The 20092-nt window shown below is 41.7% G+C and overlaps 1 protein-coding gene across 1 annotated transcript in view; it reads left to right on the plus strand.

Moving 5' to 3' along the window:
* The window catches only part of TTBK1 (tau tubulin kinase 1), a 118198-nt gene that overhangs the window by 31732 nt on the left and 66374 nt on the right, over positions 1-20092 (plus strand). The window contains exons 6-8 of the mRNA XM_075496646.1: positions 5311-5384; positions 8932-9072; positions 10340-10444. Coding sequence (XP_075352761.1) covers positions 5311-5384; positions 8932-9072; positions 10340-10444 — 320 coding nt within the window. The remainder of the gene's footprint in view (positions 1-5310; positions 5385-8931; positions 9073-10339; positions 10445-20092) is intronic.

The following is a 20092-nucleotide window of genomic DNA, read 5'->3' on the forward strand; positions in this document are numbered from 1 at the left end:
GATACGTCATGTATTAACTGAATAAAAAGAAACTTGACTGATGATTCTGGAATTAAGCTGAGTTTGTGATTAGCGAGGTCAGAGGTCACTGCTGATGCGAGAGGCAGGCCTTAAACAAAAATGAGTGTTTGACATGGAGAGATCCAGAGCATAATTTTTTAGGCTGGTGGAGGGCACCTCTGGAGGTCTCTCGTACAACCTCCTGGTCCAAGCAGAAATAAATAGATCAGGTTGCTCTGGGCCTTTTCCAGTGAAGTTTGAATGATCTCCAAAGGTGGAGATCCCACAGCCTCTCTGGGCCCCTGTTCCAGGGTTTGACCACCCTCGTGGTGAAAAAGAAATGACACCTAATGGGAATTTCCCATGTTGCAGCTCATGTCCAATGCCTCTCTGTGCGCCTCTGAGAAAAATCAGGCTCCATCTTCTCAGCACTCTTCTGTTAGGTGGCTCTGACCAGCAGTTAGATCCCCCTCTGCTGTCTTCCTAAGGCTGAACAAACCCAGTTCTCCAACGTTTTGTCATGGTTTTTGAATGTCATGTTCTCCTTTTCCTGCAACCATCCGGGTGGCCACTGATGGACTCATGTATTATGTCAGTGTTGGTCTCGTACTGCAGAGGAAATGCAAGAATCGGTAAGGTAACAGTAATAAAAGTAACAATAATTGCTATGAGATTTACGATAATCTATGCAGTAGAACTTTCTTCAGTGTTTTGGGTGGACTGTTAGCAATGAGACAGCCCATCTATGGAGATGAATCACAAAATAATTTTAGCATGAATTTAAAAGATTAAATTCTTGAACTCCTTTGTGGAGAAGAGTGGTTATTTGTTTTCTACAGGTGAAAATGCAGGAAATATGGAGTCTGTTACAAAAAAAAAAAAAACCTTCAAATTGCAACAATAATGTCACATATTTCTTTCTTACTGTTTATTTGATTAGTTTCATTGCTGTATTGAAAATACATTAGGAATATTTAAGAACTTAAACGAGTAGAAGATTGGAATGAATATTGGTTTCCAGCACTTTGAAATTGATCCGTGTGGAAAAATACACTCAAAAAAGGATCATCATTTAATTTTTTTTAAGTGCTGTGTAATGGAAGTTTTTCATGTAATGAAAGTTTTTAAGTACTAACATGGAGTTTTTATTCATATCTCTACAAGGTGATGAATATCTATCCTAGGGTGGAATGGTTTCCCAGATACTTGAAGTTATTTTTATACATGAGGACATGGTTATTGACTGTAATTTTTAAGTTCCTTCAGAACAAGGATGGTGAAGACCATTTCAGTAACTGAAATATTTGTATTTCTTACCCAGTATTACATGGGAGATTATTATGTTCATTTTAGTTTAAAGGCAGCAGTAGAAAGAATATTTTTCTATGGGTGAACATTAAAACATTGCCTTAACTAAATGTTTGGAAAAATGAATGCATGTGAAACAAAACAAAACACATGTTCTCTGAAACTTTTCTCAGGTCAGTGTTTATGAACATGAGGCTGACTTATTCCTCCAACCTATGTTAGTTAACAGGCCAAAACTCTTATTAATCTCTTGCTCTGTTCCTTTACTTTGTTGGAAGATAACTGCTTTGTTTTAGTAATAAACAAGTACAGATATAGGACTTATTTTCTGAAGTATGAGCTCGTGATCTTCTGTAATACCAGAGTGGCTGTTCAGTGGAACAGTCTAGCAAAGGAACAAGTGTGATCTGGCAGTTAGTGCAGTAAAATGGTTGTGAGGCTCCCCATACTAAGTATACCTTGAAAAAAACTTTTTTTTTCCTTTTCTTACTTTTCTGGGTTAAAATATGCTTTGCTGCTCTCTGTGCTATGATCTTCATGCTTGAGGAGGGCATGTGTGAGCAAAGAGGGCTATTTCCTTCTGCCTTAAAGGAAAGTATGACAGTCCCATCATCCTGGCTGCACAGGAGGTTGTTAACACAATTGTTCTTGCGGGCTTCATAATCCTGATCAGCCTCAGGACTGATCTGCAGCAATCCCAAAGTCACGCCTGACTGTGAGCCTCCGTCTGCTACTTCAGCAAGGCATGAACTCCTCCAAGAAAGGAAACAGTTGTAACCTGGTGCCTCCTGTAGCTGGAAAATGAGTAAGTCTCAGAAACCCAGAGGGGTTGATGCTGCAAGCATTTATCCCATCTATATGACCAGCTGGCTGTACATACACCACCTCTAAATGTGACCTGCTTTCTCTATACTCTGTTATATTCCTTTTGTTTCATGCAGGAATTGGCACAGTCTTCCCTTCCCCCCTTTTCTTCTTTTCCTGGTGTTGCTTGTGTTGCAGAATAGTACATGGGAGAGCTGTTCAGGGAGAGCCTCAATTCCCAGGACCAACAACAGGTCAGGTAGGAGCCCATTTTAGGCTGGAAAGGAGGATTCAGTATAAAATCAAGTCAGTTTGGGGATGTGGGTCATCAAGAACTGTCAGTCAGTTCATTATTTCAAAAATTATAATAAGCAGAAACATGTTGTTGGCCTAAATGTGCATACAATTCTCAAAGATGATAAATTAAAAATTTAAATGCTTTTTCTTTCTGTAAAATTTTGTGATCCAGAAAACAACAATGTTATGGAGGAAACTGATTTAAAAAAAAAGAAAAAAACCAAAAAGGTCTCGGGAATACACTCGAAATCAGAAGAGGCAGTACCGAATTGGCAGGGATGTGTCTTAAGTCACAGTCAAGTGTATTGGATACTACCACTCCTGTTTTTGCTGAAATGGTTGATTTAGGTGGCCAGGTTCTCCCTGTCAGAAGATTGGTTTTTAATGTTCTTGTCTGTAGTTTTACAGCAATAAAAAGCACATGGTGTCCTGCCTATCAGTGCTTTGCAATTATTTAAAACAATAAAAGCAAGTAAAAATTGGAGTCATTTACCCTTTTTACCACACAGTAGCTCTCATTGCCAGTAGAAGCAGTCATTGTTTTGGCTGTTGCCTCAGTATCCATCTCCTGGTGCTCTGAAAGGCAAAAAAAAGCAAAATGGGACTCACAGCATGTCTGTAAGTAAGCCAGGCTGGTCTGTGTGAATCTGTACAGACTTAAAGGAGTCAGTTCTGGGATGAGAGTGGACCTGCACTGGCCTGTCCATCCTCTCCGAGACCTGTGTAGATTGCCAGTTTGCTGAAGCACACAGGTATCATAAGCTCCTAAAGAAAGATAACTCGTTCTTTCTGAGGTTGTCCAGATATGCTGACTTTGTAGCCACAAATCTGGCTTTGAGGCTGCCTTCACATTGGCAGGCAGCATAGCCATCCATGTTGGGACCCATGGCAGGAAGACATGTAGGACAGTTGAGGCTTGCTGGCGATCCCTTCTTGGTAATGCCCAGGCCAGGACGTGTGCTACATCCAAACAGTGTCTCAAAGAGTTCCCTCAGAAAACCAAAACCCTGTATGTCACAATCAACACTGAATTTGCAGATAGTAGGAAGCCAGTGGCACCCAGTACTCATGGGCGCACACAGGATATAGGCTTGGTATGGGAGAAAAAGGATCAAGGAAGAGTGTGCAGGCTGCCTGATGTATACTGAATAAGGTACTTTCCTGATTTCTGAATATCTTTTCCTGAAATACGGTGGCTTGTGACATTCCTTGATGGTTTCAGCATGGTCTTGCACACTCAGTCCTGAAACTGGACAATGTCCTTAAGTCTGTGCCAGAGACACGAGGAACCTGCAGCAACATAACCTTCCTACTTATCTAACCAGATATAGGTGGATACTAGGATTGGTTGGTGGGTTGGTTGCTTTTAAGCCTGTTCTTCCAAAGGGAGTAAGGGGTAGCCAAGGCTTCTGTCCCTCCAGTTCTGGTTGCCAGCAGCTGTTATCTCCCTTGTGGTAGGAGAGAGAGTGGGGGTGTTCTGCTGTGGGATACTGCTGGGCCCTGGAGGGCAGGCTCTTGATGCTCTTACCGAGAGCCCTGGGATGGAGTTTCATATTCCCCAGTTGTATGTATTGCTCTGGTCAAAGCTCTGGTTCTCCAGTGAGAAAGCTGCTTCTTTGTCTCCTGCTGCCCTCCAGGTTCCTATTCTGTCATGTCCTGCTGTCCCCAACAGTTTTTGATGCCTCAGGCCTATGGTGCACACAATGAGAGCAATAGCAGGGTCGTGAGGGTGTTACAGGCAGTGCAATTGTTGATTACTGTATGTGTTTGTTCTTTCTCTTTTTATTTTAAAACTGGGAAGTATCAAACAATAAGCTTTGGTTTAAAAACTAATTAAAATCATTATTGCTCAAGTGCTTGAAAGAAATACAGGGCAAAACTATGCAATGATACTCACCCTCTTTACTGCTTAGAAACCCCACCAGGAGCAAATATTCACCGTTGTGGTGTGCATCAACCTTTACTCTGTTATCAGTAGTCTGTTATTAGAGGAACGCATGCATCATACTTCCCCTTTTGCTGATACAGAGAGTACACCATCACAAATCATTACAGGGCAGGAGCTGAAACCACAGTCTCCATGTTCTCTGCATTTTTTTTTTTTTTTAAAGATAAAAAAGGCATCACCTGCCTGATGCCATGTGATGATATGTAGACATTGCATCAGCACTTTTGTACCACAGGGGATGAACCTAGAGGACTAGCTGAGTGTTGCGGGATGGCTGGTTGGTTTTGATTTTGCCTGAATAGATGTAGTTTGTACTTCATGCCAGAACTTGAGATGAAATTGCCCAGTTTATTTTCTTCTTTTATTATGAAATTGCTTTAATGTTTAATGGAGTTTTTCCATAAGCATCTTTCTTTTTCAGATGTTTCTATTAAAATTGGGGTTCATCCATGTTGAAGTAGCATTAGTTTAGCTGTTTCAGGGTAAGCAATGCTAATAGGCAAGTGTAGTGGTGGTCTGTAAAGTCAGCATGTAAAGTTGGTGTAATGAGCTTAAGAGTGCTGCCAGTGAACCTGTGAAACCATGTGGTCATGTGTGCTACCCATGGTTTAGTTCAGGGATGGTAGTGGCTGTGGTGGTGTTGCATGTACATGGTGGTATAAACTGTAGTTTGTCACACTCTCACTTGTGCCCTGTGTCAGTTTGAGGATTTGAGGATCCCTGACACTGATTTCCACTAATGGTTATTCCACAGGCAGTTTTCTTGTTGAATGTCAGTACACTCCTGAGCTACGAGACTGGGAAGTAGAAACAAAATCAATCCGTTCTGCAAAACTCCCTGCCTGATGCCACTTAACGGTTACAAGCCCTTGATAAGAAACAATTTTTCAAAAAATCGTGATCACAGGGTTGTTATCTTATGTTCTATTCTGTATGTTTCTGTTTTTTTTCAGGGAAGGATCATGTTTGCAGATTTATTGGCTGTGGAAGGAATGAAAAATTTAATTATGTGGTCATGCAGCTTCAGGTGAGTTCTGTGCATCCCCTCTCCCTGCTGCCCCATGGAGATGGCATCACGGGGGAAGGATTTACAGTGAGAGAATAAGGCCAAGCACTGGTGTAGAGACTTTGGTGTACATAGAAAGTGGGTGGAATGGGAGACAGTGAGAAGGGGTGGTGTTGCTGTGCTATCCCTTGGGATAGCTCCAGTTGTCAAGATGCGCTAAGATATTTCATAGCTCTGCTTTTCTGTTTAAGGTGGCGTTCTGTCAATTTTCTGGGGAAAGCACTCAATTCAGAATGCTCACAGGAGCTACCCACAATATCATGCAGCAGTGGCAGCTGTTTGAAATATCGCCTGCTGAGCTCTGTGATGCAGCATTCAAAATGTGTCTTGTATCAGAGCTCAGAGTGCGGTGGGAGCCAGTGGTGTCACACCAGCAGTGCAGTCTTCTCTATGAAAGGAAGTGATCTCTGGCTCCCCTGTCTCTACCAAGCTCAGCAGTAGCTTGGCTTCTGCTGTGAAAATGTTTTCTCCTGTTTGAACATTGCTGATATTAAGCAATATGGGTAAATACTTGGGTAGCTAGCACATGGTGACTGTACTGCTAGACAGCCAGCTAGCCCTATCAGTTAGCCAGCTGAAGTTGTACATGGTGTCTGCACAAGCCACAATAACAGCAGGAGCTGCAGGGGCTTCTGCATGGTTCAGCATGAAACTTCACCAAGAAATCATATATAGTTAGATCTTCAGAGCCCAAATATGGTGGTACTGTTATGAAAACAGCTTTCTTTTTCACGAAAGCAGCTTTCTGCAGCTTTTTTTTACAGCATACAGTCACAGGAGAAAAAGTTGGAGGGGAGCAAGTGGGAAGAGATGGCTGAGTCAAAAACACATGGAAGAAAAGCCTTTAAGAGAGGGAGATTGTCCCTGGCTCAAGGGGAATACTTTCAAACTAAAGGTGCTTCTTTCTGACATGGTTGCCTTGGAAGCTGGCCTGTTTCAGCACCTGACATAAGAGTTGACAGGGAACTTGTCCTATCTTGCAGCTTGTATGATCAGAGCTTTGCTGTGCAAAGCACCATATACAATACAAGCCTACCCTCCCCCTGAAGAGCTTACAGCCCATGTCATGTTTCTTTATGTATAATTTGGGTGATAGAACATGCTGAAGGAAAGTGAGAAAGTTGAAGCACTATGTAATGAGAAGTAAGCAGGTGCATAAACTAGAAGGTTATTTTTAATTAGTGAATGGTGAATGAAGTAAAATAGACACCAGCAGACCCCAGTACTTCTTTAAAATAAACTTCTGATTCTTTTGAAGTGTAGTTCTACTTTGCAAGGCAGATGTATAAAACCAGTAAATTCCTGATGCTTGGGTTTGCCTTTTACAGGCCATTGGCATCCCAACTGCTGTTATGGATAGAAAAAACCTTTTGCTCTCTAACCAACCTTGGCAATTGCTGCTGCTGCAGTGTGAGCGTGAATATGATTCTCAAAAGGGCTAATCTGGAGCTCATGGAACAACAAGGCTTCTAACCCCCCGATCCTGTCCTTAACAAGCCTGATGAAGATGACTATACCTTGGGAAAAAACTTCTCTGCACAGAATCTCTTACTTTCTAGTCTGTTCTTGACTATGTAGCTGAGCTCGTAGAGTAGGCAGAGCTAAAAATCATTTTGTTATTTGCAAATGAAGATTTTGATACTTAAAGCATTAGATAGTTTTGCACCATCACTCTTCAAGCTAAAATTCTCCTTCAACTTCGAGGTCTGCTGAGACATGGTTTATCATGTGTCCCTCTGACTATTGTGTACTGCAATTCCCCTTTTCTCTTCAGTCGCTGGGACTGAGGCTTCCACTCTAAGCTTTGCAACTCATTGCATCTGCTCTGTTTCTTAGCCAGCCTGATGGTTTTTATTTGGAAAATAATGCCCATTTTCTGTCTTTTCCTGGGGGCAGTATTGGATATTCACATGCCTTGGGTTGTTTCTGGAGAGCAAGTGTCTGAGACCATCTCCCAAACCAGCTGGGGAAAATTATGGCATATTTCAGTGTGCATCTCTGAAAAAAATCTGCCTTTCCCTATTACCATTGGATAAGAGAGTTGGTGTCCAAGGAACCACTTTACAGTGGAAAGAAAGATTTGCTGTCAATTAAGTAACTCGGATCGTTCAGGATAGCAATGACAAATCTGTGCTGCCTCTAGTAAACTGTCACAGAAATTAGAAAAGATAAGCACTAGAGAAGTAGCTTAGTCTTATTCTGTTCATGCTAAGGAGCAAACCTGGGCCAGTTGCTGTGGCTTGGCTGTATCTGTATTAGCTGACCTGTATCAAGTGTGGTTGTTCAAGGGACCAGAGCCCTGAAGTGAAACATGGGTCAAAACAATTTGAGAGACTAGTCATACGCTAAAAGAGCCAGTTCCAGTTGGCCTCTTAATGTCTGTAAATAACTTGAGAACTGGAAATGGGTGGATGAATAGATGGCATTTCACTGGTTTGGAGAGCAATCTGTGTTTTCTCATCCAATGTTTGGAATCTTTTATATATCTTCTGTTGTGAATTTTGTTTGAATACATCTGGACTTGTATTATAAGCATGTATGTCTCTGCAGAAGCAAGAGATTTTGTAGTATAGTGATAATCGGCATGTCCCTATAACTTTTGTTCTTGATGCATGTTCTCTGAAAGTGGACTCTTATTCCTAATGTTTTTGATCAGTTGATAAATGCATTAGTTCTGTGTATTAGAGGGGTACTCTGCCATAGAATATACTCATTTTAACACCTTCTTTCTCTTTACAAATCTAGAGGTATAGACAAAGCTGAGATGACAGAGATCAAAGAACACATTCTTCAGGTGTTCTGGTGTTCAGTCTGTCTTTCGCGCCCCCCCCCCCACCCCCCACCCCCAGTTGTCTTTATTTTCATGCACAGCTGGTAGACGTTTTTTCCACAGAAATTTAATTAACTGGAGGTAAATTAACAATTTTTCTAATAAGTATTTCTTAAGTCAGTGGAAAAATACTCCTCTCCTGATTTTGGGTGTGATTCTCTTGATAGACAACTTTCCCAATTGTGGCGTTGTCACAACAGTGTTGACTTGAGCTTGAGCCAGACAGTTCTGTGTAGGGAGTTTCTGATGAAACTGCTTCTATGAGCTGTAATAGATAGTGGCTTCATGACCTGCTTATCATATTTGTACTGCTTTAATCTTTAGATGGCTCAGAGAACAGTCAAAGGTTGTTCTTAAATCAGCTTCTATATAGTCTAGGCTTAACGGTAAGAAGATCAGCTCATACAGTCTGAGGCACTGCTGTCCATGCTGTGCCTATTTCCCAAATAGTACATCAGCTGACTTCCCCAAATAATGGTCTGGTATCTTCTTATCAGCAAATACATCACTTAAGTTAAAATGAAGTATTGGAAGATCATATACAAGAAATAAAGTAGACATAAGGTGAGCACCTGTCTGATTAGCATTTCTGCTTTTTTGGGGATGCATGTTAGAACTTGCAGCTGTGAAATGCTATGCTTTAGTGTGATGGTTTAAGTGTTTTATTGATTGTTTCAGGGCCGAAATCTTGCAGACCTCAGAAGGAGTCAGCCTCGAGGGACTTTCACACTGAGCACAACGCTGCGATTAGGCAAACAGATTCTGGAATCAATAGAAGCCATTCACTCTGTGGGATTCCTGCATCGTGACATCAAGCCTGTATGTTGTTTTGGAAATTTTCCTTGTGGTTGTATGTCTCTCTGTGCTGCTTGAGTCAATAGAGACAGTCTGAATATGGGCAGATCTCAGTGGAGGCATTTAGGCCTCCTTGCACGCTCCCACTGTCTGACACGTTGGCTGTTTTCTATAAGTACAGAATAGTAATATAGTACTGTCATTCCTTTAAGTGCATAGCAAACTAGTTTTTATCAGCAGAGGCTGCTCCATGTTAGTAGCTGTCAGTCATACTTGTACCAGTCAAGATCACATGACGAAGCAATCTAATTTTGAACAATCATTTGGAGTCCAACCAATTATTACTATAAAAGAGGTTCAGAAAGGATGTCTTGCTCTATGACCCATCACTTAAATACATGAAATAGCATTTATTCGACTTAGCTAAATAATTCTCTTAATCTTTTCTGAGCAATTGCTGAAAAAATTGGAGCACAGTTTCCAGTGTCGGAAACACAGTCACGGTGTTGGTTATCTGCCTCAATGAGGCACAATAATTCCAAGCCTCACTGTAGGACCCAGTCTTTTTCCTGCAGCTCTTCACTACTTGACCTGGACACTTGTTGCTACATCATCCCTGAGAACATCTTCCTTTCAGCAAAATCATTTGTTGCTTTTAAAATCAGCTGGTTTTGCCTGAACAAATTCAGCTGAAAATCAGTCACTAATTTGACTGGCCACAAATCCTTTAGCAGCCATCCATTATGGTAAAGGATATAACTTTATGATGGGGGTTAAAAAAGAGCTGCGCCACTTGCTTGTTTTCAGTTTATTTACTAAGAACCAAACCCAGTGTTTTTTAGATGTCTGAATGTTCAGATAAACTTAGGTAATGCAGTACAGTGGATGGAGATTCTGGGAGTTAGGGCAGAATAATGCACGCTAGCAGCTGAACCACGAACAGAAGCATTTGTCTACAGTAATTCCAGCCTGTTATGCAAGTGATGGAGCTCTCACTGCAGAGCTAGTGGTGTTAAACGTAGCTCTTTCTTATAGCAGCTGAAATTTAGCTAAGCTAATGTGAATTTTAGTTATTTTGAGACTCCACAGTCACTTATCTGCAAAGTGAACTTCTTAACATGGCAGTGATTCTCTAATCATGATGTTTAAGATGCATCTTAAAATTCTTCTCTTTGACTTATGTTTCCACCAGAGGCACGTGGGGCTATATGACAAAGTTTTGTTAAAAAATGGCCACTCTTACCCAAGTTGCTGGTATCAAATGGATTTTTTTTTTTCTTTCTTTGTCTAGTCCAATTTTGCCATGGGCCGCTTACCTTCAACATACAGGAAGTGCTACATGTTAGACTTTGGTCTGGCCCGTCAGTATACCAACACTACTGGTGAAGTCCGGCCAGTAAGTAAATTTTAAGTCATTTTTTTCCACTTCTACAACTGCTTAGGCATGGAAAGGTTTTGTGATTTTGTTTGGTTTGTGGTTGTTATGCTTGGTCATTATATTGGACTGCATTTTCTGCAAGGTGAGAAGCATCAGGTTTTCTGCAAGGTGAGAAGCATCAGACTTCAACTCAGTTGGGAATCTAAGAAGGGATGCTTGCTTTTGTCTTACAAGGTGTGTGGCTTTTTTTTCCTTTTTTTTTTTTTTTTTTTCCCTTCAGGATAATCATGTTTTCCACAGGCTTGAAATACATACTGAGTACATTATGGCCAAGCAAAGAGGGTGAGCCCAATGCTGGCCATGTAACTTCTGTAGTCCCAGAGGACTGGTCTAGTTCAGTTCTCTGCGATCTGGGGAGCCAGGTCGGTGTGTTCTTAAAGCTCTTTATGAAAAAAATACTGGAAGTTAGAGGCTGACGTGATCTCTGGGGCTGAGCTTACTGTGAACTGCAACCTGTAATGCTGTTCTCACCCTTGCCTGGCTTTGGTTTTGTGTATATTGCCTCCTGTCTAGATTTCTTAGCAGGAGTATTTCAGCGTGCCTGCTTGGAGGGGAGGTAAGGGCAGGGGCATAACTTGCACCACATGACATGTGTGTTTTATCTTCAATCCTTTTACCAGCACTGTGTGGTCTGGGCTTACTCATAAGGACATGTTAAGCTTCAGATGCTCTAGGTATCGGTCAGAGCATTCCTAGATTTATTTTGGAACACAGCGCAAGGAGGGAGGGCTCAGGTAATCTCTCTGTTTATCATTCTAGGCTTATACCTTTTGGTCTGCACATCTTTTCCATCTGCAAGATAATTGTTGTTCTGGAAAATGTTGACAATGTGAGAGCTAAATTCAGAGACTCTGTAGTGCAGGATATGATTGGGGAGTGGGAAGAAAGCAAAGATCGGTGAGCAGATTTTGTGTCTTTAGCAGATGAACACAGCTGGGGGATTTTTCTTCTATTTTCTTCTTTTTTTATAAGTCTTTTCAGTTGGACATTGCAAGCCTTTTATTTTTAGCTGTAGATGGGAGCAGCTCCAAAGGTTGTGTCTGCATCTTATTCTTAAAAAGACACACACTGTGTACCACTGGTCTTCCTTGTAAGTGCTGTTTAGTGTGGGGATAACCCTTCTCCATATTGCCCTTCTCAAAATGCAGCCCCACTCCTTTCCTCTTTCTGCAGTCAGAATTCAAGTCCATTACGGTTTGAAACTGGCATTTGGTTTTCTGTAAAATTTCTTCATTGCTTCAGTGAAGCAACTATGTTTTATGTCTGTATTTCAAGTCCCATTGTTCGAACGCTGTTCGTTCTTCACAATTAAAGAGACTAATTTTTCCAGATGCGTTGTCTTTTCGGTCCTCCCTTTTCTTCCTTTCTCCCACGAATTTAAAATTACTTCACTTTTATTTTGCTACATCCTTAGAGAATACTCCCGGGCCCTGTTTTTGGAAACAGCACTACATCCAGCCTTGACATTTTTCAGAGCAAAAGTTTCTTCAGCTGTGTCTCACAAGCTGTGTCCTGCTTAGGTTGGTGTGGGTGAGGTAGGGCTTTGTTAGGACACAAGACTCTGAGAAGGCTGGTCTTAATCTTGGTCATTCTGGTGGTTGGTTGCTTGCTTGCTACAGATGGGTCTCACAGAAGGAATAGTGAGACATAATCTTTTCCTGAAAAAAGACACGGGGATCTCCAGAGGGGTGGGAGCATGCTCTGCTGAAAGCGGTAAAAAGTCTCAGTTTGTTTGGGATGTGGGAGGATCATATGGAGTAAAGTCTCATATACCTAATGTACCTATTCTCCCATGGCACACGTCAGGTGGTGAGGCTTTTTGACAAAAATGATACAATAAAAAATACATAAATATTTACCTCAGTCCCTTTTAATTATGTTATAGTCACTGGGATGTTTGATCCTTTTGTGTCCCTGCTGCCTGATAACCACTGTTGAATCCTACTTACCGGACTGAGACATTTGCCTGGAGAAACATGGTGTGATTGCTGCCCAAATAATGCACTGAGGATTAGGAAGGAGATGAGGATGAAGGGTGGTATGAAGACAAGTGAAATGAGATTTTTTTTTTTGTGGGTTTTTTCTTTTTTTTTGTGGGTTTTTTCTTTTTTTTGTGGGTTTTTTCTTTTTTTTGTGGGTTTTTTCTTTTTTTTGTGGGTTTTTTCTTTTTTTAATTAAGAACGTTATCTTTTATTTCACCAAAGAGATTATTTCAAGCCAGTAAAGTAGATTCTTCTTTCTCCATTCTCTTTCAGTTCCTTTATCCATGAAGAATACAATTCCCAGATTTATAACATGATCATCCTGAACCTAGGTTTTTTTGTGATTTGATTCTGAGGTACAATACACAAGATAGGTAGGGGAAGGAGCTCACTTCCTCTTTTTCTGAAAGCATGTCTGAATTTTGCTTTCAGTCGTATTCATTTATTAACAGATGTTTTCTGCTAAAGTAGGTTCTGTGCAGTTTCCTACAATTTCAGAAGCATTGTCATACTTTATGAATAATACCATAAAAAGTATCTGCTGTTTTCACATCCTCTGAAATTCATAACCTCAGTCTTGCTTGTAAGCTTTTCAGAAAGACTCTGAATGACTTGCTAGTAATAGAGATAATGGGCCTGGCCTTTAGGATGCTGTGGTTTTGTTTTGTTTTTTTTAACTTACCTTTTGCTGCCTTATTTTTGGTCACTTTTCTATTTTGAAAACATCTTTGATTTTGAGAAAGGGAAAAGCCAGTGATTCTGTGGAGCAAAATCCTCTAGAAAGCTGTGTTGGTACTAAGTTTATGTATAATTTTTTTTTATGTGCAATTCACTGATGCCAAACAGTATGAATTTGGTTTTATATGAAAAGGCAAGGAGCTCCTTAGTAGGCAGACAGCATAGGCTGTCACTAAAAAGGTCTCATTCTGATTTTCTAGAGATTGATTAAAGCTTTAAGGTGGGATCATTTCTAGTCTCTGTGATCTTCATTGAACATTAGTTTCTCCATCCTCACCTGTTACCACTCTGGCTTTCCAGACTCTCTTTCAAGGGCTACCACAGCAGCTTTTGCCTAGGGAGCTGTTACTCTGCTAAGCTTCTGATAAGTACTACGTATTTGGTTTGTATATTTTTACAGAGGGTAGCTACTTGACAGTTCAACTTGATTACTCAGCATTTGTAGTTATGGGCCACTTGGCTTAACTAAATCCAAATTTATTCTGAATCTCAATTTATTCTGTGCTTCTAGGAAAACAAAACTAATCTACCTTATGTGGGATGCTAATATTAGCACAAATGCTACTCTTTGGAGAAAAGCTATTGTCGCACAGATTTGCTTTCATGGGAACAGTCTTGCCCCTTGCCAGATGTTGCAAAATCTCCTGGATAACAGTCTGTAGGAACTCACATTGCGCTATAAAGACAGAAGATGGTTGGAGCCAGAAGGTGTGTAAGGAAGCATCAGCAACAATTTTTCCCTCTGTTAGCAATCAGGGGAACTCAGCTGTTCTCAACAGTCTCATTACTTGATATTTGTCTGAGGATTGTAGAAGTCAGTCTTTGACAGTTACTCCTTTGGACAGGTAGAGCAGATGTACATCAGTCATGTAGCCATTTGGTGTCCATTGTGTGTTGAGAACTGCTTAGGGCCTGGCTGAAGGCTGTTACTTTGGCTACCATCAGCATTTCTGGCATCTGGATCAGAGTCAACATCCTGGCTAGCAGGAGGGGCTCTGGCTATTATGATAAACAGGGCAGACAGCTAGTGCAAAAAATTTTAATCTTCCCAGAGGGTTTTGTTTTCAAACACTTGTGAGGACAGGGAAATGAAGGAAAAGACAGGCAGTTTGACAAAACTGCTAGAGGAGATGCTGATTTCTTTACTGGTCCTCCCTGCCGCTCCAAGCCCCACTCTCTCCTGTTTGAAAGGTGGCAAATACTGGTTAAGATCTGTGATCTGTATTCAGCAGGGTATGTTTGACCTGGGATTTCCCATTTCTCAAGGGAGCACTGTCAGTGATAATTCACAAAGTATTCCTGGTCCATTACCTTTAGTAACATCTTTTGGTATTCAGTACTTACATATTTACTGAAACAGAGAGTGGAAAAATTACTTAGTCACAGTAAACAGGGCCATCTCCAGGGCTGTGAGACTCCTGAGATCCCTTTTCTAGGGAATATGTCTTAATTTTGTGCAAAGCTGTAAAGCTTTGGTGAGAGAGATTGCAATATGCCTGCTCCCATTCTGGCTGTGGCTTAAATACACAATGTTCGTGGTACTCTGCTGTCAGGTGAGAATGCAGGAACTCCTGTAGGAGAGGAGGTATTGAACCTGAGAATTCCAAACTTTGGGTGAATGATCTAATGCTGAAGAGAAGAAACTGTGCTGCTGTTCAGTGTTGTCCTTTTTTTGTGACTCTGAACCTTCATTTCTTGTTTTTCTGGTTCTGCTCAATGCTCACTGGAAAACTCCTGGATTGCTTCACCGTGCCATATTGCCTTTCCAGGTAGATACAGGAGTTATTCAAGCGCTCTATGATTACCAGGACTTGCAATTGCAAGGCTTCCTTCAGTTGCCTAAAGAAGGCTTCATCTACTTTTTCTTCTTGATCAGGCAGTCAGTAGCGGATGCTTACTATTATGTTACCTGTGTTAGTTGGTGCTGATCACTTACCCATCAGTAATGACTGTCTCATCACCTGCTCTAAGGAGAGCTTCAGACATTCAAGCCACTCCTGTGAAAACATACCTCCTTGCCTTCCCAGTCCTTCTTTCCATTCATTGCAGCACTCAAGTCATGCAAGCTGTCCCACCAAGTCTCTGTAATCCCAGGGAGATCATAGTTTTGCAACGGCACGTGGACCACTAACTCCTCCTGTTTATTTCACAAGTGTAGGTGTTTGTGGACAGGGACTTGAGCTGGGCCAGCAGTTGTGCTGCTTTCCCAGGGGATGCATGAGGGCTTCTGTCATCCTCTCCTGAGGTGCCTCCTCACAGTCTCCGTTCTTCTATTTCTCTTCAGGTTACAGTAATCCTCTCTCATTGTGCCTGATTTAAGCCCTCCTCACTAGGTTAGCAAGCCTAGGTGCAAAGCCTTCGCAAAGATGCTCTTGCCACTCTGTCAGATGGGTCCCTTCTTTCACCAACAGTCCTTTTTCCTCAAAGGGGGACCCATGGTCACAGAAGCCAAAGCCCTGTCTTTGATACCTAGGTGTTGACTTTCAGGATGCATCCACTTCTACCTAGGTCTTTCCCACTCACTGGCATGATTTAGGAGGACAGCACCTGGGCCCCCATGCCCCCAGATCTGTAGTCACTCTTAGTATACTCAAAGTCACCACTTGAAAAGCAGGTGCTTTTGGTGCTCCCATGAATGAGCAGCAAGGGTTAATAGTCAGAGGGCCACACAAACCTTGGCAATCTGTCCTTATCATCTGGTATCCAGGCCCTCAACAAGCCACAAGACATCAAGTCAGGCCATTAGATGGGGCTTACATTTCCTGTAGGAAGGGGTCTTCCGTGACCATCACTCACCTTTGCTTCTTGGTATGGACATTTGGTTCAGGCTCAGCTGGCTCCCCTGACAGGTCTTGTTCCTCCTCACCAGTTCCCAGGTTATTAAATCTATTCTGCAGCTGCAGATCTGCATGTGGAGCAAGAGCCTCCCTTCTGCTGCTAAGCTTCCCTTCTTTTGCGAGTCTCCATCTGTTGCTCCTTTGAGCAAAACTGCTAGTTGTCCCTTTTCCCTTGCATTGCAGGATTCATGATCTTCACTTTCAGAGGCTCTGTGAAGATTCTGTTGATCTCTTGTTCACCCTCCCTGATGCTACACCTCCTTTCCCACCTCACCACAGCTCCTTCACCTGGCAACTCTGCACCTCAACCAGAGTACTTCTCTTAGAAATGAGGCCACTGCAGAGGCACCAGCTGCTCTCTGCAGCCCAACATGGATGGCCACATTCTTCTTGTGGGGCTTTTTCTGGGTTGAGGTCTCCAATGTGCTAAAGATAGTTGCATCAGCTGATGCTGGGGACCAGGCCCCTGGGGCAAATCACCACCATCATTGCAGCCTCAGTCAGGCCCATGCTGTCCTGAGCAAAGTTTCTGGGCCCCTTCGCACCCTTGTTTTGCTAACTGCTGTCACAACTGCTACAGCTCTGTTGGTTGTCTTTTTACTGTGCTGCTTATAAATACCATAAATAGAGGGGGAAAAAAAAATCAAAATTTTCATGCTTTTCATGCCAAAGTTTTTGTTAAACATCGAGAATCTCCCAGTTAAACTTTGATCTAAAGGAAATCAGGTTCTGAATTTGGTTGATCTCAAAACTTTGTCTCATGATGTGACAAATAATGTAACAGGAGAGGGCAAACTGAAAACACAACTTTGACCAGGTTATATCATAAAGTTCTTGTTGTGTGCATGTCTTTTAAGAGTTTGTTGCCTCTTTAAAGGACAACTGTAATTGCCACCACTCAAATGAAAGAGAAACATTGTCTTTTGCAGTGTAATTTCTTGAAGTGTGGACTTTCTCAGGGGCTGATGTTTTTGAAAATTGAGACGTACTATGTGGAACAGGTTGCCCTTGTCTTTATGCACAAATGCTGCAGAGAACACTGTTGGTGATACGCTACTTTCCCTTAGCTGTGTAGACTTTTCCTAATTACATCCCAGCTAGCTACATTTCTACTGATTTTGTTCTTCAAGAAATTTTCAAGTATTCATTCTGGTGCGTGGGGTCTGAACCAACATTATACCTTTTAAAAATTAGTATTGCACATGCCAGATTAAACGGAATGCAGGGGGGCTGCATCTGCTCAGCTACATGTACCCTACCTGTAGGATATCCGGAAGCACCTTCTTTAGGACTGGAGGCAGGTTACCAGATGAGATGCATCGAGCCAGTGATGTAATTGTTATGATCCATATGGAATAGGATGATGAAAGCTACAAAACCTTTTTTAGTGCCTTTATACAAATCTAGATGAGATAACAGTTGATGATGCATAAGATACCACCCATCCAGTTTCAAAGAAGGTATTGCAGATCTAAACAGTATTCAGAAGGCAGTAATGACAAATTCACATGAAGAGGGATCAAAAAGATTGCGATGATAACCTGAGCAAGAAGATGAATAAAAGGAATTTTATAAAAAAGTCTGTAAAATACTATGAAGTCTTGAGAAGCAAATGAGAGAGCCTCTGTTCTCTTTGGTTAGATAGGAACAAGATATTCAGTGAAATCGGTGATAAATTTAAACCAATAAAAGGATGCATTTATTCATGAGGCATCACTTGCTGCCACAGGTAGTCAGCATGCATTGGGAAGAGTAATACAGCAAATGTGTGCAGGTCAGAGACTGGTCTAAATAGCAGTGATGGGACAGAGTGTGCTTGGGTGGGGGAGAACAGTTCTAATTTCACATATATGATAGTGGCCTCTGAGCTGACAGGTGTCACGGTTAAGTGAGACCTTGATGTTATGGAATAGTTTCATGGAAACATGGGTTTGATACTCAACAGCTTTCAAGAAGGTGCTCAAACATTAGAAGTCATCGGGAAAGGAATACAGGATAAATCAGAGATCACTGTTGTGATCCTTGATGAGATGGCGGGGGCTTTTCAAAGTTCTCATAGCATATCTGAGAGAAAATTTTAGGCTGATCTGAGGTGGACTGAGTATCTGTTGGCCTTGTTCTTGCAAAGAGCCTTTCTCTTTGTGTTGGTCATAGTGTGATGCTAGCAGCAGTTGTGGGTATAGGCCATCTCTGCCATCTACTATTAAAAGAGCTTGCTTTAGGGTGCTTTATTTTTTAACCCCTCTCCTCTGATATTTTTGCAGTGGCTTCACTTTGTGGTTGCATGCGGGCAAACTAGCCCAGCAGCCGGAAAATGGGTAAATATAAAATCTGTTTAGAAACATTTAAAAAATGGAGGTAAAAGAAAGAACTGGTGTTCTCTTGTGTATCAGTGGTCTTCCTGCAGAACACTTGCACCCCACTTTTGCCTCGTGGGAGAAGAAAATTGGGAAATATAAGTAGCTTGGGGGCAGTATTGTCTTGGACCAATCTGACCTTTGTCCAGACTACTGATATATAGGAAGCAGTTTTTCCTTGCCTTAATACCTAAAGCAATCCCATTGCCTCATCGAAGGCCACTGCCTTGTTTTTCAAGCTTACGTTCTGCACCGTCCTACACCCCACAATACCTTCTTCTCCATGGGATCTTCCCAGGATTTGTGCTGTTGTATAACTTTAGTGGCAAGGAAGCATAGTTTTTTATATGGTTATGCTGATACTCTGACGTGTTATATACTTTGTTATCAGCACAAGGGTTCCCAAACAAGTGGGTTTGAAGTGGGCAGTAGTTCAAGCCATGTGTTTTTCAGTCGTGGAAGACTTCGAGATCTGCTTAAGAAGAGATGGCTTATGGGGGGTATCTGTTAGTTCAGCTCTAGTTAATAAGTGCTTTCAGATGCAGAGGGTACTCTTCTCAGAAGCAAATCTAGTTTTCTCTTTGTGACACCCCCTCCACGCCCCAACCCCACCCCCACCCAAAAAAGTCCATTTTGGGGTGAATCCCAAGACCTTCTGTAACAAATTTGATATTTGTCGTGGTTTAACTCCAGATGGCAAGAGAGATGCAGAGGATGCAGAGAGCTTTTTTAGGGATTTAACTATTATTTCCTCTAGATGCAACCTTCTGCCATGATTCAGATAGAGACATGAGCAGTTTTATTCACTGTGATGTCCTGGTTGTACAACCCACCTTTGCCATGCGGCGGTATAAGCAGTCAGTGTTGATCCACATCTTAGGACAACAGAGCTAAGCAACTGGGGAATGAATGGAAAAGTTGTGGGTTTTTTTTTTAAATTTGTGGAAGTATCTTCTATAGAAAGTGCACAAGTCAAAATTTTTATCTTGCATTAATTTTTGTAGCAGAGAGCTGGACTAGCAGAACATGTTTGATACAGAGAACCAAGGCTGAAAAGAAAATTTTAACTTGGAGGGGAAAATAGACATAAACATTGTTATACAGATGATATAATGAACAACATATGCTTGTATAGTGGAGGTGTTCTGAGTCATTAAGGTGGTCTGGGCTAATGTAGGTCAGGTTTTGGACTACAACTCCTTGATCATTACTGGTCTTAGTTTAGGTCTGCTAGTTTTGTCACTAACATGCAGTATAGAAAGCATTATACTTTCTCTCTGTGACACCCTGCCTTCAGAAACGTATTCCTTGTGGCTCCACAAATATTAATTGAAAGTGGTCGAGGGTTTAGCAGCTTGGTCTTAATTATTTATTTGAAAATAGAGGAGAGGCTATGTTTGTCCTGGAGTCTCTCTCCTGTTGCAGGACCTGACACTGGGCTGTTATGCTCAGCAAGCATTTTTTTTTAGCTTAGTCAGCTGCAGCCCATTGATTAGATCTCGATCTCCTCGTGGCTCAGACTGCACTGCAGTAGATTGCAGTGCCTTGCTGAAGATACTGTACATGTGCAAGGGTGGCTCTGTGAGTCAGTGGGCAGAAATAATATGTTGTAGGCAGGACAGTGCATGGCCTGTTTGGAAGACAATGATGAAGGCTGCAGAAATGTGTCAGCTAATTGAGAAAAAGGTATTT

This window comes from Mycteria americana, chromosome 3 (genome assembly GCF_035582795.1).
Source record: "Mycteria americana isolate JAX WOST 10 ecotype Jacksonville Zoo and Gardens chromosome 3, USCA_MyAme_1.0, whole genome shotgun sequence".
Taxonomy (NCBI): domain Eukaryota; kingdom Metazoa; phylum Chordata; class Aves; order Ciconiiformes; family Ciconiidae; genus Mycteria; species Mycteria americana.